General features: G+C 34.4%; 1 protein-coding gene across 1 annotated transcript in view; it reads right to left on the minus strand.

The window, feature by feature from the left end:
- The window catches only part of VPS13C (vacuolar protein sorting 13 homolog C), a 191705-nt gene that overhangs the window by 114303 nt on the left and 64109 nt on the right, over positions 1-13293 (minus strand). Inside the window, exons 19-25 of the mRNA XM_080807819.1 lie at positions 12723-12837; positions 11958-12094; positions 10331-10454; positions 8323-8440; positions 4787-4916; positions 3892-3970; positions 2731-2870 (exon numbers count right to left, since the gene is read on the minus strand). Of these exons, the coding sequence (XP_080663945.1) occupies positions 2731-2870; positions 3892-3970; positions 4787-4916; positions 8323-8440; positions 10331-10454; positions 11958-12094; positions 12723-12837 (843 nt within the window). The remainder of the gene's footprint in view (positions 1-2730; positions 2871-3891; positions 3971-4786; positions 4917-8322; positions 8441-10330; positions 10455-11957; positions 12095-12722; positions 12838-13293) is intronic.

Genomic DNA, 13293 nt, shown 5'->3' on the forward strand with positions numbered 1-13293 from the left:
ATTTCAATCAACACACTACAGAGGAAGCAACACCATAATAACTTCCAATGATTAAAAAAAGGCCCATAAAACTTCTACCTGGGAAGGCATACTGAAGGGAAGCTAGCTGCCATGTAAAAACTTCAACTACCCAGAGACTGCCATGTTCAGGAGGCCATGAGCAGGCATTTCAAATAGTCCCAGCTAAGCTCCCAGCCAACAGCTAGTATCAAGGGCCAGTCTCATGAGTGAGACACTTCTGAAACCATCTGAGACTTCAGGTCACTGTAGCTCCAGCAAATCTAACTGCAACCACATAAAAAACTATACACAAAAATTACTAAGCTGGGAGGTGCCTGGGTGGCTCAGTCGGTTAAGTATCTGCCTTTGGCTCAGGTCATGATCTCAGGGTCCTGCGATCAAGCCCCACTCTTAAAAAAAATTGCTAAACTGGACCCTTCCACAATTCCTAATCCATAATACTCTGAGCAAAATAAAACAGCTGTTTTAAGCTATCATGTTTTGGGAAAGCCTGTTAGGTAGCAGTAATAACCAGAACAATGTAAATACTGAAGAAAAGCAAAAATAACACTACTGGCAGTGATATATACTTAAGAAAAAATAGGAGTGTCAACTGAAAAATAGAAACAATAATATAGTGTAATAAGATATTCAGTATAGAGTTGTTATACAAAAATAAATTTTAGATAAATCAACGATTTAAGTGAAAGCAATGAAATCATAAAATAATATATTAAATTGTGGGTAAATATTTTTGTAGTCAAGGAGAATTTTCTAAACATGCACTAAGATATAAAGAAAAAATGTAATATATTTCACTACAGCAACATTTAAAACTTCAAAATGGCAAAAGAAGTCCAATTGGGAAAAACAGTACTATTTTTTCTTAGATGATTCTAATTATCATTGTTTATCATTTTATTCATTCAATATTCAATAAAATATTTATTGGGCATCATCTACCATGTACGAGGCCATGCCAGCCACCAGGAACATCAAAGTGATCAGGACAGACAAGGTCCTTGTCCTGATGGAGCTTATATTCTAAGAAGAGTGGGGAACAGTGAAGGTTCCTTGTATTGGGCGGTCAGGCCTTTCCAATAAGATGGCACTTGAACAAGTATCTAATAGAAGTAAAGAATCAAATCATAGAGAAAAAGGGTGTTCCAGGCAAAACAACAACAAAATCCAAAAAATACCCCAGCAAGCACAAAGAATATGCTTTGGTATATATAAGGAAAAACAAGAGGGAAGTGTAAGCCCCATAAGGCAAGAACTTTGTGCTTGCTGCTATAACTGCGGTATGTATGTAAAACAATGCACTCCATGATGACACTTGATGACTATTTATTGAAAGGATGAAAGAAATATGACTGGAGCAGAGCGAGCAAGGCAGGAGAGAAGCAAAGATGAATCTAAAGAAGTCACACGGGGCTAGCTATATGCCATGTAAGGCCTAGCAGGCCATGGGAAGGACTTAACCCTTTACTCTAATTAGGATGGAGGCCAGTGGATGGTTGTGAAATGACATGATCTTTTACTTTAAAAGGATTATTACTCTGAGGGTGCCTGGGTGTTTCAGTCAGTTAAGTGTCCAACTCTTGATTTTGGCTCAAAGTCATGATCTCAGGGTCGTGAGATCAAGCCCTGCATCCGGCTTGATTCTCTCTCTCCCTCTCTCTCTGCCCATCCTTCCCCCCACTGCTCACATGCTCTCTCTCTTAAAAAAAGGATCATCCTGGCTACTGTGGTAAGAACAGAGTACCTTATGGAAGCAGAGAGACAATTATGAGGCTACTGCACTAGTCTAGGCAAGACGGTGACTTGGACAGTGCAGTTAAAAAGAAGAGCAATCATTTGAATGTATTCTGAAGTTAGCATCAAGGAATTTTCTGATATTTTAGATGGGCATTTGAAAGAAAGAGAGAAGTCAAAGAAGGCTAAAGATAAATAATACATATTTCCTTTAAACAAATACCAATAATACTTAGAGAGATTTATATACACAATTAAAATCTGTTATTTCCGACATTACATTTTAGGACATCATCTCACACTGGAATATAAAGCAGTCAATAAGAAACATCTTTTTATACCTTTGTGCTTTATTATCAAAGCAGTGCATATTTATTATTAAAAATTTAGAGTACATGGAAAGGCAAGCAGACACAAATAAGAAACTATAATTCCAATGCACAGAAATAAATGCTGTCCATCATGCATTCTCAAAGAAAAACTGCATGCGTAGTTTCTAAATAGAATCATGATGTCCTTGGTACTATAATCTCCTTTTTTTCTCCAAAATAATGATATTTTGTAAACATCTTTCCATGTCAATATTACCTTTTATTACATGATTTTCAATGGATATAGAGACATGCTGAAAATTTAGGTTGTTTACACTTTTCTGAATTATAAACATAACAATAAGCATATTTGGTTTAAAAGTAAAAAAACATTAATTTAAACATGCCATAGAACTTTTCTATAGAAAAGAAAATCTCACTTAGGTATCTTGAGATTTTCCAGAATAGATTAGATATAGATCACTCTCATATCGGTTTTTACAAAATAACATTTCATTTTCTTGGAATTGTGGGTGTGTTAGGAAGTAGGGAAGACAGAGTATCATATTTTAATATGTTTAGTGTTTGGATCTAGCATGAGACAGTTTACAAGGATAGTCATGACAACCATATATTTATTTCTGGGCAAAACAAAAATACATACCTCTTTAATTTCAAACTTTAGTAAAAGATTAATAAGCTCCTCATTTGGGGTCTCTGCAACTTTTTTAAGTTCTGAACTTTTCACACTTTTACCAATCTGTGTATCTCCATCTTCAGCATCAAAATATTCATCATCAGACTCTAAAAAACACATTCATTTGACTTGAGAGACTGTCCACTGAAAACTATAAAACACTCAAATCTCTCAAAAGTAAAATTCATTTATTTGATAAAATCTTCATATTCAGAATCAGAATACAGTTACAATGCTTTTCGAAGTCCCACCAAGTGACCCAACCTGGCATGTGATAATCATATATTAAAGACCAAACCACCCTATCATTTTTTTCTTCAATAGTTCTGTTTTTCACTTCAGTTCCCTCATTCAATACTCAATACAAATAACTGTTGGGCATTGCCGATTGTGTATCAATCTGCACCAGATACTAAGGACACCAAAGTGAACAGGGAGGACGTGATCCTTGTCCTCATGAAGCTTACACTCTACTTCAAAATTAACAAGATCACTTAGGCTAGAGCAAGAAAAAAAGATCTGGCAGAAATTGGGGCAAAAAAGAAAAAGTAGCTTATTTAGACTCCTAGGCACTGTCAATCACAAAAATCCTTTTGGGCCACCCGGTGGCTCAGTCTAACCAACTGTGTCTGACTTGTGGTCACGTCATGATCCCGGGGTCCTGGGATCAAAGCCTAATGCAGGAGGGGAGGCTGCTTCTCCCTCTTCCTCCCCCAGCTTGTGCTCTCTCTCTCACTCACTCTCTCACTCAAATAAATAAATAAAATCTTAAAAAACAAAAACAAAAAAACCCCCAAAATCCTTTCACTCAAATGAAGAAGCTGGGCTTAAAAAAAAAAAAAAAAAGTTCCATTGATCTATGTGTCTGTTTTTGTGCCAGTACCATACCGTCTTGATGAATCACTAAATTCTACCCCAAAATTGATACTACACTATATGTTAACTAACTTGAACTTAAAGAAAATTTTAAAAAGTGACTCAAAATGACACTGTTGGTTAGTAGAACAACTAGAACTAAACCAGTGAATTGTTTTAACACTTCCAAAATTCCCTTATTTTCCGAAAATTTTATCTCTATATACAAATTTATATAGGTTTAGTTTAATAAAGAACATTTACTTTCCTTACCTGATTCTAGTCCATCTAGCAACAGTGAAGTACCAAGTAGGTCTTTTGTCCTATCTGAAATAATAGGAATTGAGGATACCTAGCAAAGAATACAAAATGTTTTCTTAATATACTGATTACGCAGGATCAAATGTACATAAATAAGAAAAATATTGAAAAAGTAGTGGAGGATAGAGAGATATGGAAAGACATACACACACAATACACAAATCTTCCAACAAAGCACATTATAAAATCAACTAACTAATGGCTGGCTAGTGTTTACTACTTATTAAGACTACCACCTGTATTTGTAAGGGCAGACTATGTACTACTCTAGTAGATAACTCTACTTATCATAGTGTGTCATTCAGTTGCTGTCTGACAATACTAACTGTGCATCTGTATTATAGGTTCCCAGAAAATGGTATCAGCATTGGTGGGATCTCTCAAATTTCATTTCAAAGTAAGTGGAAATTCAACACTTATTTTATGTTGTAAAGATCAATTCCCAATTAAAGTTATCTACAACTTTTAAGTCTAATGTGTATGAAAATTACACACAAATTATTCTATTTTGTAACATTTTAAGGAAGATTTTTGTATCTAATTTTACTTAAACACATTTCTTCAATTTGTGAAAACATTTTTTCCTTTCACTTACGTATTTTTGTTCCCTTTGTTCTCTAACGCTGACTTCCTATCACCACTCTAAACAGTACTGAAAACAGGCTTCAAACTTTATCTATTCAATGTCATATGCACTTTTGTGCAGAATCAACATTAAACTTCACAAGTATACCAAATACATGAAACTGGCCCTAAAAAATATTCAAAAACAAATTAGCTCAGAAAAGGTGAAAAACATCACCATATGCAAATGTAAAGATGTAGCACCTTTATTTTATCCGTTTACCTGTCTCTCAGGAGACTGTGCAAAGGATTTCTGTGGCAAGGGTATACTGTTAATCAAACAGAGCACATCTTTCATCTTCTGGTCAGAAATTCTCACATGCACCAACGGAAGTCCTCCGGATACTTTCAATCTAAAAATACAATTTAACTGTAAGGTTTTAAGGTCCAGCTTCTCTCTATTATGGAGGGGCAAACAGATTAGAGACTACACTGTGGACTCAAACTCAAAGGACTCTGGACATGTTTTGTTTTGTTTTTTTAATATTTTATTTATTTATTTGACAGACAGAGATCACAAGCAGGCAGAGAGGCAGGAGGAAGCAGGCTCCCTGCTGAGCAGAGAGCCGGATGCGGGACTCGATCCCAGGACCCTGGGATCATGACCTGAGCTGAAAGCAGAGGCTTTAACCCACTGAGCCACCCAGGTTCCCATCTGGACATGTTTTAATCTAACTAATGCCTCATTCAATAAACATTGTCAGAGAATGAGGTTCTATGTAAGTCAAATTTCCAGATAATTTCTTTTAATGTATCCCTCTTTAGCAGCCAAATCTTTTAAGGTTAACTAATTTTTATGAATATTTTCAAACACAATGTCTAATTTTTAAAACCACTATACGTTCTTTATTTCCTGGCAAAGATTTTACATTATACATATCTAAGAGTATCTACTCCATCACTCTCTATCCCCTAGCCTTGTCTTATTTCCTTTTCTAGTACTTATCAGTACCTGACATGTCATATATATATCACTTATTTTATGTCTCCTGATTAAAATATAAGCACTCTGAGGACATCTGTTTTACTCACTGCTGAGTTATGGCTGTGCTTTCATTAGTTACTTCTGGGCACTTGCTTCTACTCTGCTTCCCTACTCAGCATAACTGCCTAGGTTTATCTGTCATAATAGCTTTGTGGCACCCGTTTGCTGCTCATGAAGTTCCTTCCAGTTATTGCTTATCTTTGACTTGCCAACTATGCTGTGAAGAGCTCAAGTTGACAGATGCCTAACCATTATATGAAGAATGATATTGTGTATAATGCACAAACCAAAAGAGGCCAGTTGGCTTTTCCTGTCTCAAAATACTGAACTTCCTACAAAAGTACTCTGTAAGTTGAAAGCACCATAAATATGTAAAGATGCTTCTTTGTTATTTGTGAAACATTACATAAAACTAAAAGCATCTCCAAGAGAGGGACTGGATGAACTCTCCCACCTAAAATAACTACAAAGTTGGACAAAATACACAAAAAAATGGTTTAAAAGACATTGGACATTAGTCAACAAAAGACAGATGATACATGGAAAACAAATGAGGGAAGACCTAGGAATACCCCAGCTTACTGACGAAAGAATTTCAAAATGTGAGTGATACAGTAAAGGAGTATTTCAAGAGAAATTTACAACATTAAATGCCTATAGTAGAAAAGAAGAAAGGTCTTAAATCAGTGTTTTCAACTTCCACCTTAAAGAACTAGGAAAAAAATGAAACCCAAAGGAAGCCGAAGTGGAAAAAGCAATAATAAACATGAGTGAAAATCAATGAAATAAAAAACAGAAGGACAATAGAGAAAATAATTGAAGCCAAAAGCTGATTCTTTCAGAAGATGGTCAACAAACCTGATAAACCGATCAGGAAAAAAAAGAGAAAAGAAACAAACTACTAACATCAGCAGGGTGAGAGATATAGCATCACTATAAATTCTCTATGTATTAAAAAGGCAATACAGTAATACATGAACAATCCTATGACAAGAAACAAAGATGGACAAATTCCTTCCTTAAAAGACAAACTACCAAAGATCACTCCAAAAAATCTGAATAGCCCTCTATCTACGAAATACACTGAATTTGCAGTTAAAAACTCTCCCCCAGAGGGAGCGGAGAAGTGAGTTAGGGGGAATTGGAGGGGGAGACAAGCCAGGAGAGACTGTGGACTCTGAGAAACAAACTGAGGGTTTTGGAGAGGAGGGGGGTAGGGAGTTGGGTCAGCCTGGTGGTGGGTATTATGGAGGGCACGTATTGCATGGAGCACTGGGTGTGGTGCATAAACAATGAATGCTGGAACACTGGAAAGAAAATAAAATGGGGCGAAAAAACCTCTCCCCCAAAAAACAAACTCAAGTCCAGATAGCTCCACTAATGAATGCCACCAAACATATAAAGAAGAAATAATTCTACACAACTTCCTCCAAAAAACTCACTCCATGAGGCCAACATTACCCTGATACTCTGAAACAAAAACAATGAAAGCACAATTACTCTCATAAATAGAGATTTTTACCCTTGTACAACTTGGGTTTGAACTCTATGGGTCTCCTTATATGTGGATTTTTTTCAATAAATATGATGCAGTACTGTAATTGTATTTTCTCTCCTCTATGATTTTAGTAATATTTTTTCTCTAGATTTATTATAAAAAGAATCTACAACATATACACAGAATATGTGTTAATCAACTGTTCATATTATCAGTAAGGCTTCCAGTTAAAGGTAGGCTTTTAATAGTTGAATTTTAAGGAAATCAAAAGTTACACATGGATTTTCAAGTGAGCGAGTGTGGGACTGGGATGGGGGTAATTTTAAAGAGGAAAACTGTTCAAGGGCCAACTATGTAAAAGGACACAAGGACTTCATGGGATGATGGATGTGTTCATTATCTTGACTGCAGTGATGGCTTCATAGATACATATATATATATGTAAGTATGTCAAAACTTATCAAATTGTATTAGTTAAAAAGACTTAACTGAATGTCAATAATATTTCAACAAGGCTGTTTTTAAGAAGGCAGCATAAATATTTCATAATTATCTCCTTAAATTCAAAATTCAGTTTCTACTTTTCATTCCCTTGAATTATTCTCAAGATTTTATATGGTTTCATTATCAAAAGAGCCTCTAATTTTTTTTCTAGTTTCAAATTTTTATTTAAATTCCAGTTAGTTAACATACAGTGTAATGTTAGTTTCAGGAGTAGAGTTTAGTGATTCATCACTTACATACAACACCCAGTGCTCATCACAAGTGCCCTCCTTAATATCCACCATCGGTTTAATACATCTCCCTCATCTACCTCCACTCCAATATCCCTCAGTTCTCTATAGTTAAGAGTCTGTTTTCTGGTCTGCCTTTCTTTTTCTTTCCCTTACGTTCATCTGTTCTGTTTCTCATATTCCACATATGGGTGAAGTCATATAGTATTTGTCTTTCTCTGATTTATTTTGCTTAGCGTAATACTCTCTAGCTCCATCCACATTGCTAATTTTGTAGATTTTATGTTATTGATATTGAGTCATGGATTTGATCCATTCAAAAACATGGATAACCAACTTTTACATAATGTAAAAGTCAAGATACTTTTGAATGAGAGGTGATACATCATAATTCAAATAAACATTTTCTTAAAAATGTGTTTCTGCTATAAGATAATCATTTTTTTCTGTCCTTCACAAATCTAGTTTTTTATAATCTGGTAACTGATACAGAAATATGTCACCTTGCTAATTTTATAATATAAAAGAAACTCATACATTACCTGGCCATTCTAATGTCTTTTTCTACCATTGCCTTGGCCAACTCAACATGAATATCCATGGGTTGCAATATATGCATAGTTGATGGATGTTGAAATCGACACTTTTTCCAGTTTTCCGCTTTAAAAAAAAATTAAACTAATTTTTTAGATGTTTTGAAAAATTACTCTAACTTAATAGAATACAGAAAACATATTAAATACCAATTTCTACTTCTTTCAGCACATAAGTTAAACGACCTATATTTTGAAAAGTGAGATTGATGTTAATAATGTAACTGCCTATTTTAAAATGTTTTGTAGTCAGCAGTAACAGTTCACACTTGATCTTAGACAAAAGGCCAAGAAGCAGTAGCATAACAATTCATAATGAGTGGGCATTTCCCCCACTTAATTACTAAATAATTCTCATTGAATTAACCATTACTGCTGTATGAATACTAAAATAATTTGCTATAATAAATTATACAATCCACATCAAAGAAAAAAATTAAAATTCACCCATGCTCTAAAAATGAGGGTTATTAATAACATGTCTACTCTAACTCCATTTGACATTCTTTATCTTCATCCTAGGTCTATCATGTCTAGGCTATCAATCTGGCTGATGTATCTAAAGGCTTGAAGTGATTCACAATATTAATATAGTATAATTTACTATGGGGAATAAAATCAAAGGAAAAAATCGGTGGGAAAGAAACAGTTTTATATACAAATATGTTTAAAGCATATGAGATGGGGGAACAGAACAATCAAAATGGCTGACAAAAGATTGAAATAAACAATGATATAAAAATAAAAAATAAACTAAATAAAATAAGACTGATAGGAGTCAAAGACTATAATATAAAAATAACTGTAAATATTTATTTGGAAAATATTTATATAACATCTTGCATTTTAAAGCAAATAGAAAAAAAAGAAAAACAGGAATTTATTGCCCTGATTCTGGAATTAGTGATCAAGGTAGGTGGTTGGAGTAAAAAAAGGAAAAAAAATAGAAAATGACAGAGGGGAAAAAAAGAGGTTTCTGGGGTTCCTCAGGCAAATTACACTAATATAGTACATACTTCTAAAATACAAATGAGTTTTATTAAGATTTTATGATAAAAAAGTGTAATAATCACTTTTCTCTAACAGAATCCTACACAGATCTTAACTGATAGCAGTCACTGAACATCTTTTATCACTTATAACTCAAACAATTATTATTAAATACATACAAAAGAAAAGGCAGTTTTAATGGTCTGTGTAATAGTACTTCCCTTCAAGGAATTAATAGGCTCATAATATATAAAAACTAAGTAAAGCATTATGTATTTACATTTTAATATACCTCTTCATTTCTATTAGAGTATACACTCTGCACACAGAGTTACGTTCCTTCTTCCAGTGACCTACCATAAAGTGATATATTCAAGGATACTTAGCAAATAATTATTGCTTTTAGAAACTAAGTATTTTTAGAAACAAGTATGGAGAATGGTGTTCTTTACTTAAGCAACAGAAAACACCAAAGCTTTTGGAAAATAATTAACTACCTTTAGGGTGTTAAGACTAGTCCCATCCTTGTCAGATATCTACAAAAGTAGATTGTAATACTACTGAAATAATGACTAAGCAAATATAGTCAAAATATTTACAAGTAAAGCAGCAAGGGAAGACAACATTGGGACATCCCAAAAGCACTGAGACAGAAAACCTTAAGCCAATGGCAACTTCTATTTTTGTGTTCTGGTTAGTTTCATAGTCATATCACAACAAAATAAGCAATGACTGGACCTAGATTCAAACAGTGCTAAGTTCCTGAAGATGAATAGGTATATTTTTATCTCTGTTTCTACCTGTGGCAGTGATTTGCACTGATGGGCTCCAATTTGGTTTTCTTAAGTGACCAACAGGATATGTGTTCAAAATATTGTCAGGGTTGATATACACGCAGACATACACATGTATTTACCTAAGCTACTCAACATAATTTCAAGATCCTAAAAATTGAGCAACCGCTTACCTGATCTTGCAAAGAGTAATTGTACACTTTTTATTTCAACATCAAACTTGTCATATGCTTTATCCATTATTTCTTCCAGAGATGAATTATTAGTCTTCTGCAAACCTTGATCTTTACTGTTAAGCTGAAATGGACAGAGACCTCATTTTTAAAAAAAGATTTTATTTATTTATTTGACAGAGAGAGACACAGTGAGAGAGAGAACACAGGCAGGGAAAGGGGGATAGGGAGAAGCAGGCTTCCTGCTGAGGAGGGAGTCCATGTAAGGCTCTATCCCAGGACCCTGGGATCATGACCTGAGCCGAAGGCAGATGCTTAACGACTGAGCCACCCAGGTGCCCCAAAACTTCAATTTTCTTAACAGAAAAATATACTGATATTTTTGTTGTGTTTTCTTTAAACCTAACTAAAAAGAAAACACTGTCCTTAATCAGTTCACATTCTGTTTAATTTTCTGACAATTTTTGCAAGCATTTTATTAGGAATATAATATTTCAATATATGTCTTTAATATGTTTGGGTACTAGGTGTTCAGCATATTTGTATTAATTAAAGGTTCAGTTACACAGTTGTCTACCTCAAATAACCTGTCTAGACATACAACTCTTCCTGGCTCTCAGCAGTTAATGCCACTCATGGCTTGGCACCCCTAACCCCTTCACCTGACCTCTTCACCATGTAATCACAGGTTTTGTTGCTTCTTCTCATTATGTCACCTGAATAAATGCGCCTTAGAACTCAGCTTCAATCTCTACTTCCTTTTCCCTCTTCTCAAACGAAGCAAGGATCCATTTGAAACTGTATGTTTTGAAACCTTCACTTTTTCTCAGATGCCTGGATTTCTAATGTGTTCAACACAGAAAACCTGAGAGTTCTCTTACTTGACTTAATTGCTGACATGGGATAACAAACATATATTAATATGTGTATAATTTCCTAGTGTCAAAATATGTAAATTAACAATTAACACTGTGTAATTAAACTCTGGAAATCTATGAGTATTTGAAAACTAGGAGTACTTATGCTGAGTGAAATAAGTCAAGCAGAGAGAGTCAATTATCATATGGTTTCACTTACTTGTGGAGCATAAGGAATAATACGGAAGACACTGGGAGATGGAGAGAAGTGAGTTGGGGGAAATTGGAGGGGGAGACAAACCATGAGAAACTGTGGACTCTGAGAAACAAACTGAGGGTTTTGGAGGGGAGGAGGGTGAGGAGTTGGGTGAGCCTGGTGGTGGGTATTAAGGAGGGCACATACTGCATGGAGCACTGGGTGTGGTGCATAAACAATGAATTTTGGAACACTAAAAAAAATTAAATTAGAAAAAAAGAAAGAAAGAAAACTAGGAGTACTTCTATCCAACTAGAAAAACAGAGCAATAATCCAGTCCTCAATATCAAATCATCTACCATTACAGAAAATTTTAGGGGTTTTTCCTGTTTTTTTTTTTAATAGCCATAAAATATAGAAAAAATACTCAATCTAAGCTAGGCTTGACAAAATACTAAGAGGAAATAAGTCTAAGTTTAATTTAAGTAAACTCTGAAGGAAAAACAGCAAACTTTCAGATAACTAGCTTCCAAACTGAGCAGAAATGGGCAGGAAGAAATGGATATACACTTACCCGAAATGTACCAAAATCTAAAATGAGAAGATCTGACTTTTCATGGTGGAAACCTGTCTGTGGAAGTATTAGATAAGAAGGCTTCAGATTTATCCTTAAATCAAGGACTTTCCGAGTTTCAATAATGTGTGTAAGTCCTAAAAGAAATAGAAAAAGATTAGACAGTCAAGTTGAAATATTTAAGTATATTATTAACAAAGAGAATACAAGTATCACTTGAAAAGTTTTATGGAGGAGCATCAGTTCTCATAAACTAGAGTCTCAAAATTAAGCATCTAAGGTGAAACTGCATATGGTCAATGGGGGAACGTCATATCATTATACTGTACAGTAAACCCAACATAGCTAGTATTTTATCCAGAGAGAGAAAAATTCATCATTTTTTAGTTAAGCAACCACAAAAAGTACTTGGCTTGAGTTTAGAGACCATGCTGTATAAAAGTATGAATCTTTAGAACCAGATTTACACCCAGTACACAGAATTAGGAACCATTCCTTAAGAGCCGAGGTGGAGGAATGTTTTCCTTCTCAAGCTCACTCTGAGGCACAGGTTCTTAATTGCAGACAGAATCATCTGTGTGCCCATATTATTCTCTTTCTCATTCAGTCAAGCAGGTATATTTGACTTGGGTAACTCATGATGCAGCTTCATGGAATTTAAAAAAAAAAAGAAAAGAGCAACGTATACTATTTTAAATACAATGTTTTCATTAGAATAGATAAAATTAGGAGTTTCTTTGATGTTTATGCAGATAAATTCTTTACCTGTAGCTGTTCTCTCTTTAATTTCTTCCAGCTTCATTAATGTAGCTGATGTTATTTGCTCAAGATCTAATCCTTTATTTGACTGAAAGAATTCAACCACTGCATTGATGGTTTTCTGTAAAATAATTTAAAATATAAGCAAGCTATACACAGTACTTTCCATATTACAAATTTTTTAAAGTTTCAGTTTAATTCTAAACAACTGTGGCTCCAAACTTAGGAGATACCTTCAAAAATACTCTGCCCTATTGCATCTCTCCCTGGTGGAAACAACAGCAAAAAAAACCCTAAAAAAAGGAATAGCCCAAGTAACTAGAGAGGCAACAAATATGTGCATGTCATTAATGTGACTTTGTATGTTCTAAGGTGTTATGTTGATATAGCAATGGACCTTACTACTAAACTATACACTTAAAAATTGCCAAGATGGTAGATTATATGTATATTACCACAATTTAAATCATTAAAAAATCAGAGAATATAATGAGCCTAGAATCTTTATATAATGCCTCTCACACTGACTGTGACTACACTTAAACTATAAACTGGAAAGTAAAAAAAAAAGGTCACA

This window comes from Martes martes (assembly GCF_963455335.1).
Source record: "Martes martes genome assembly, chromosome: 7".
NCBI classification, from domain to species: domain Eukaryota; kingdom Metazoa; phylum Chordata; class Mammalia; order Carnivora; family Mustelidae; genus Martes; species Martes martes.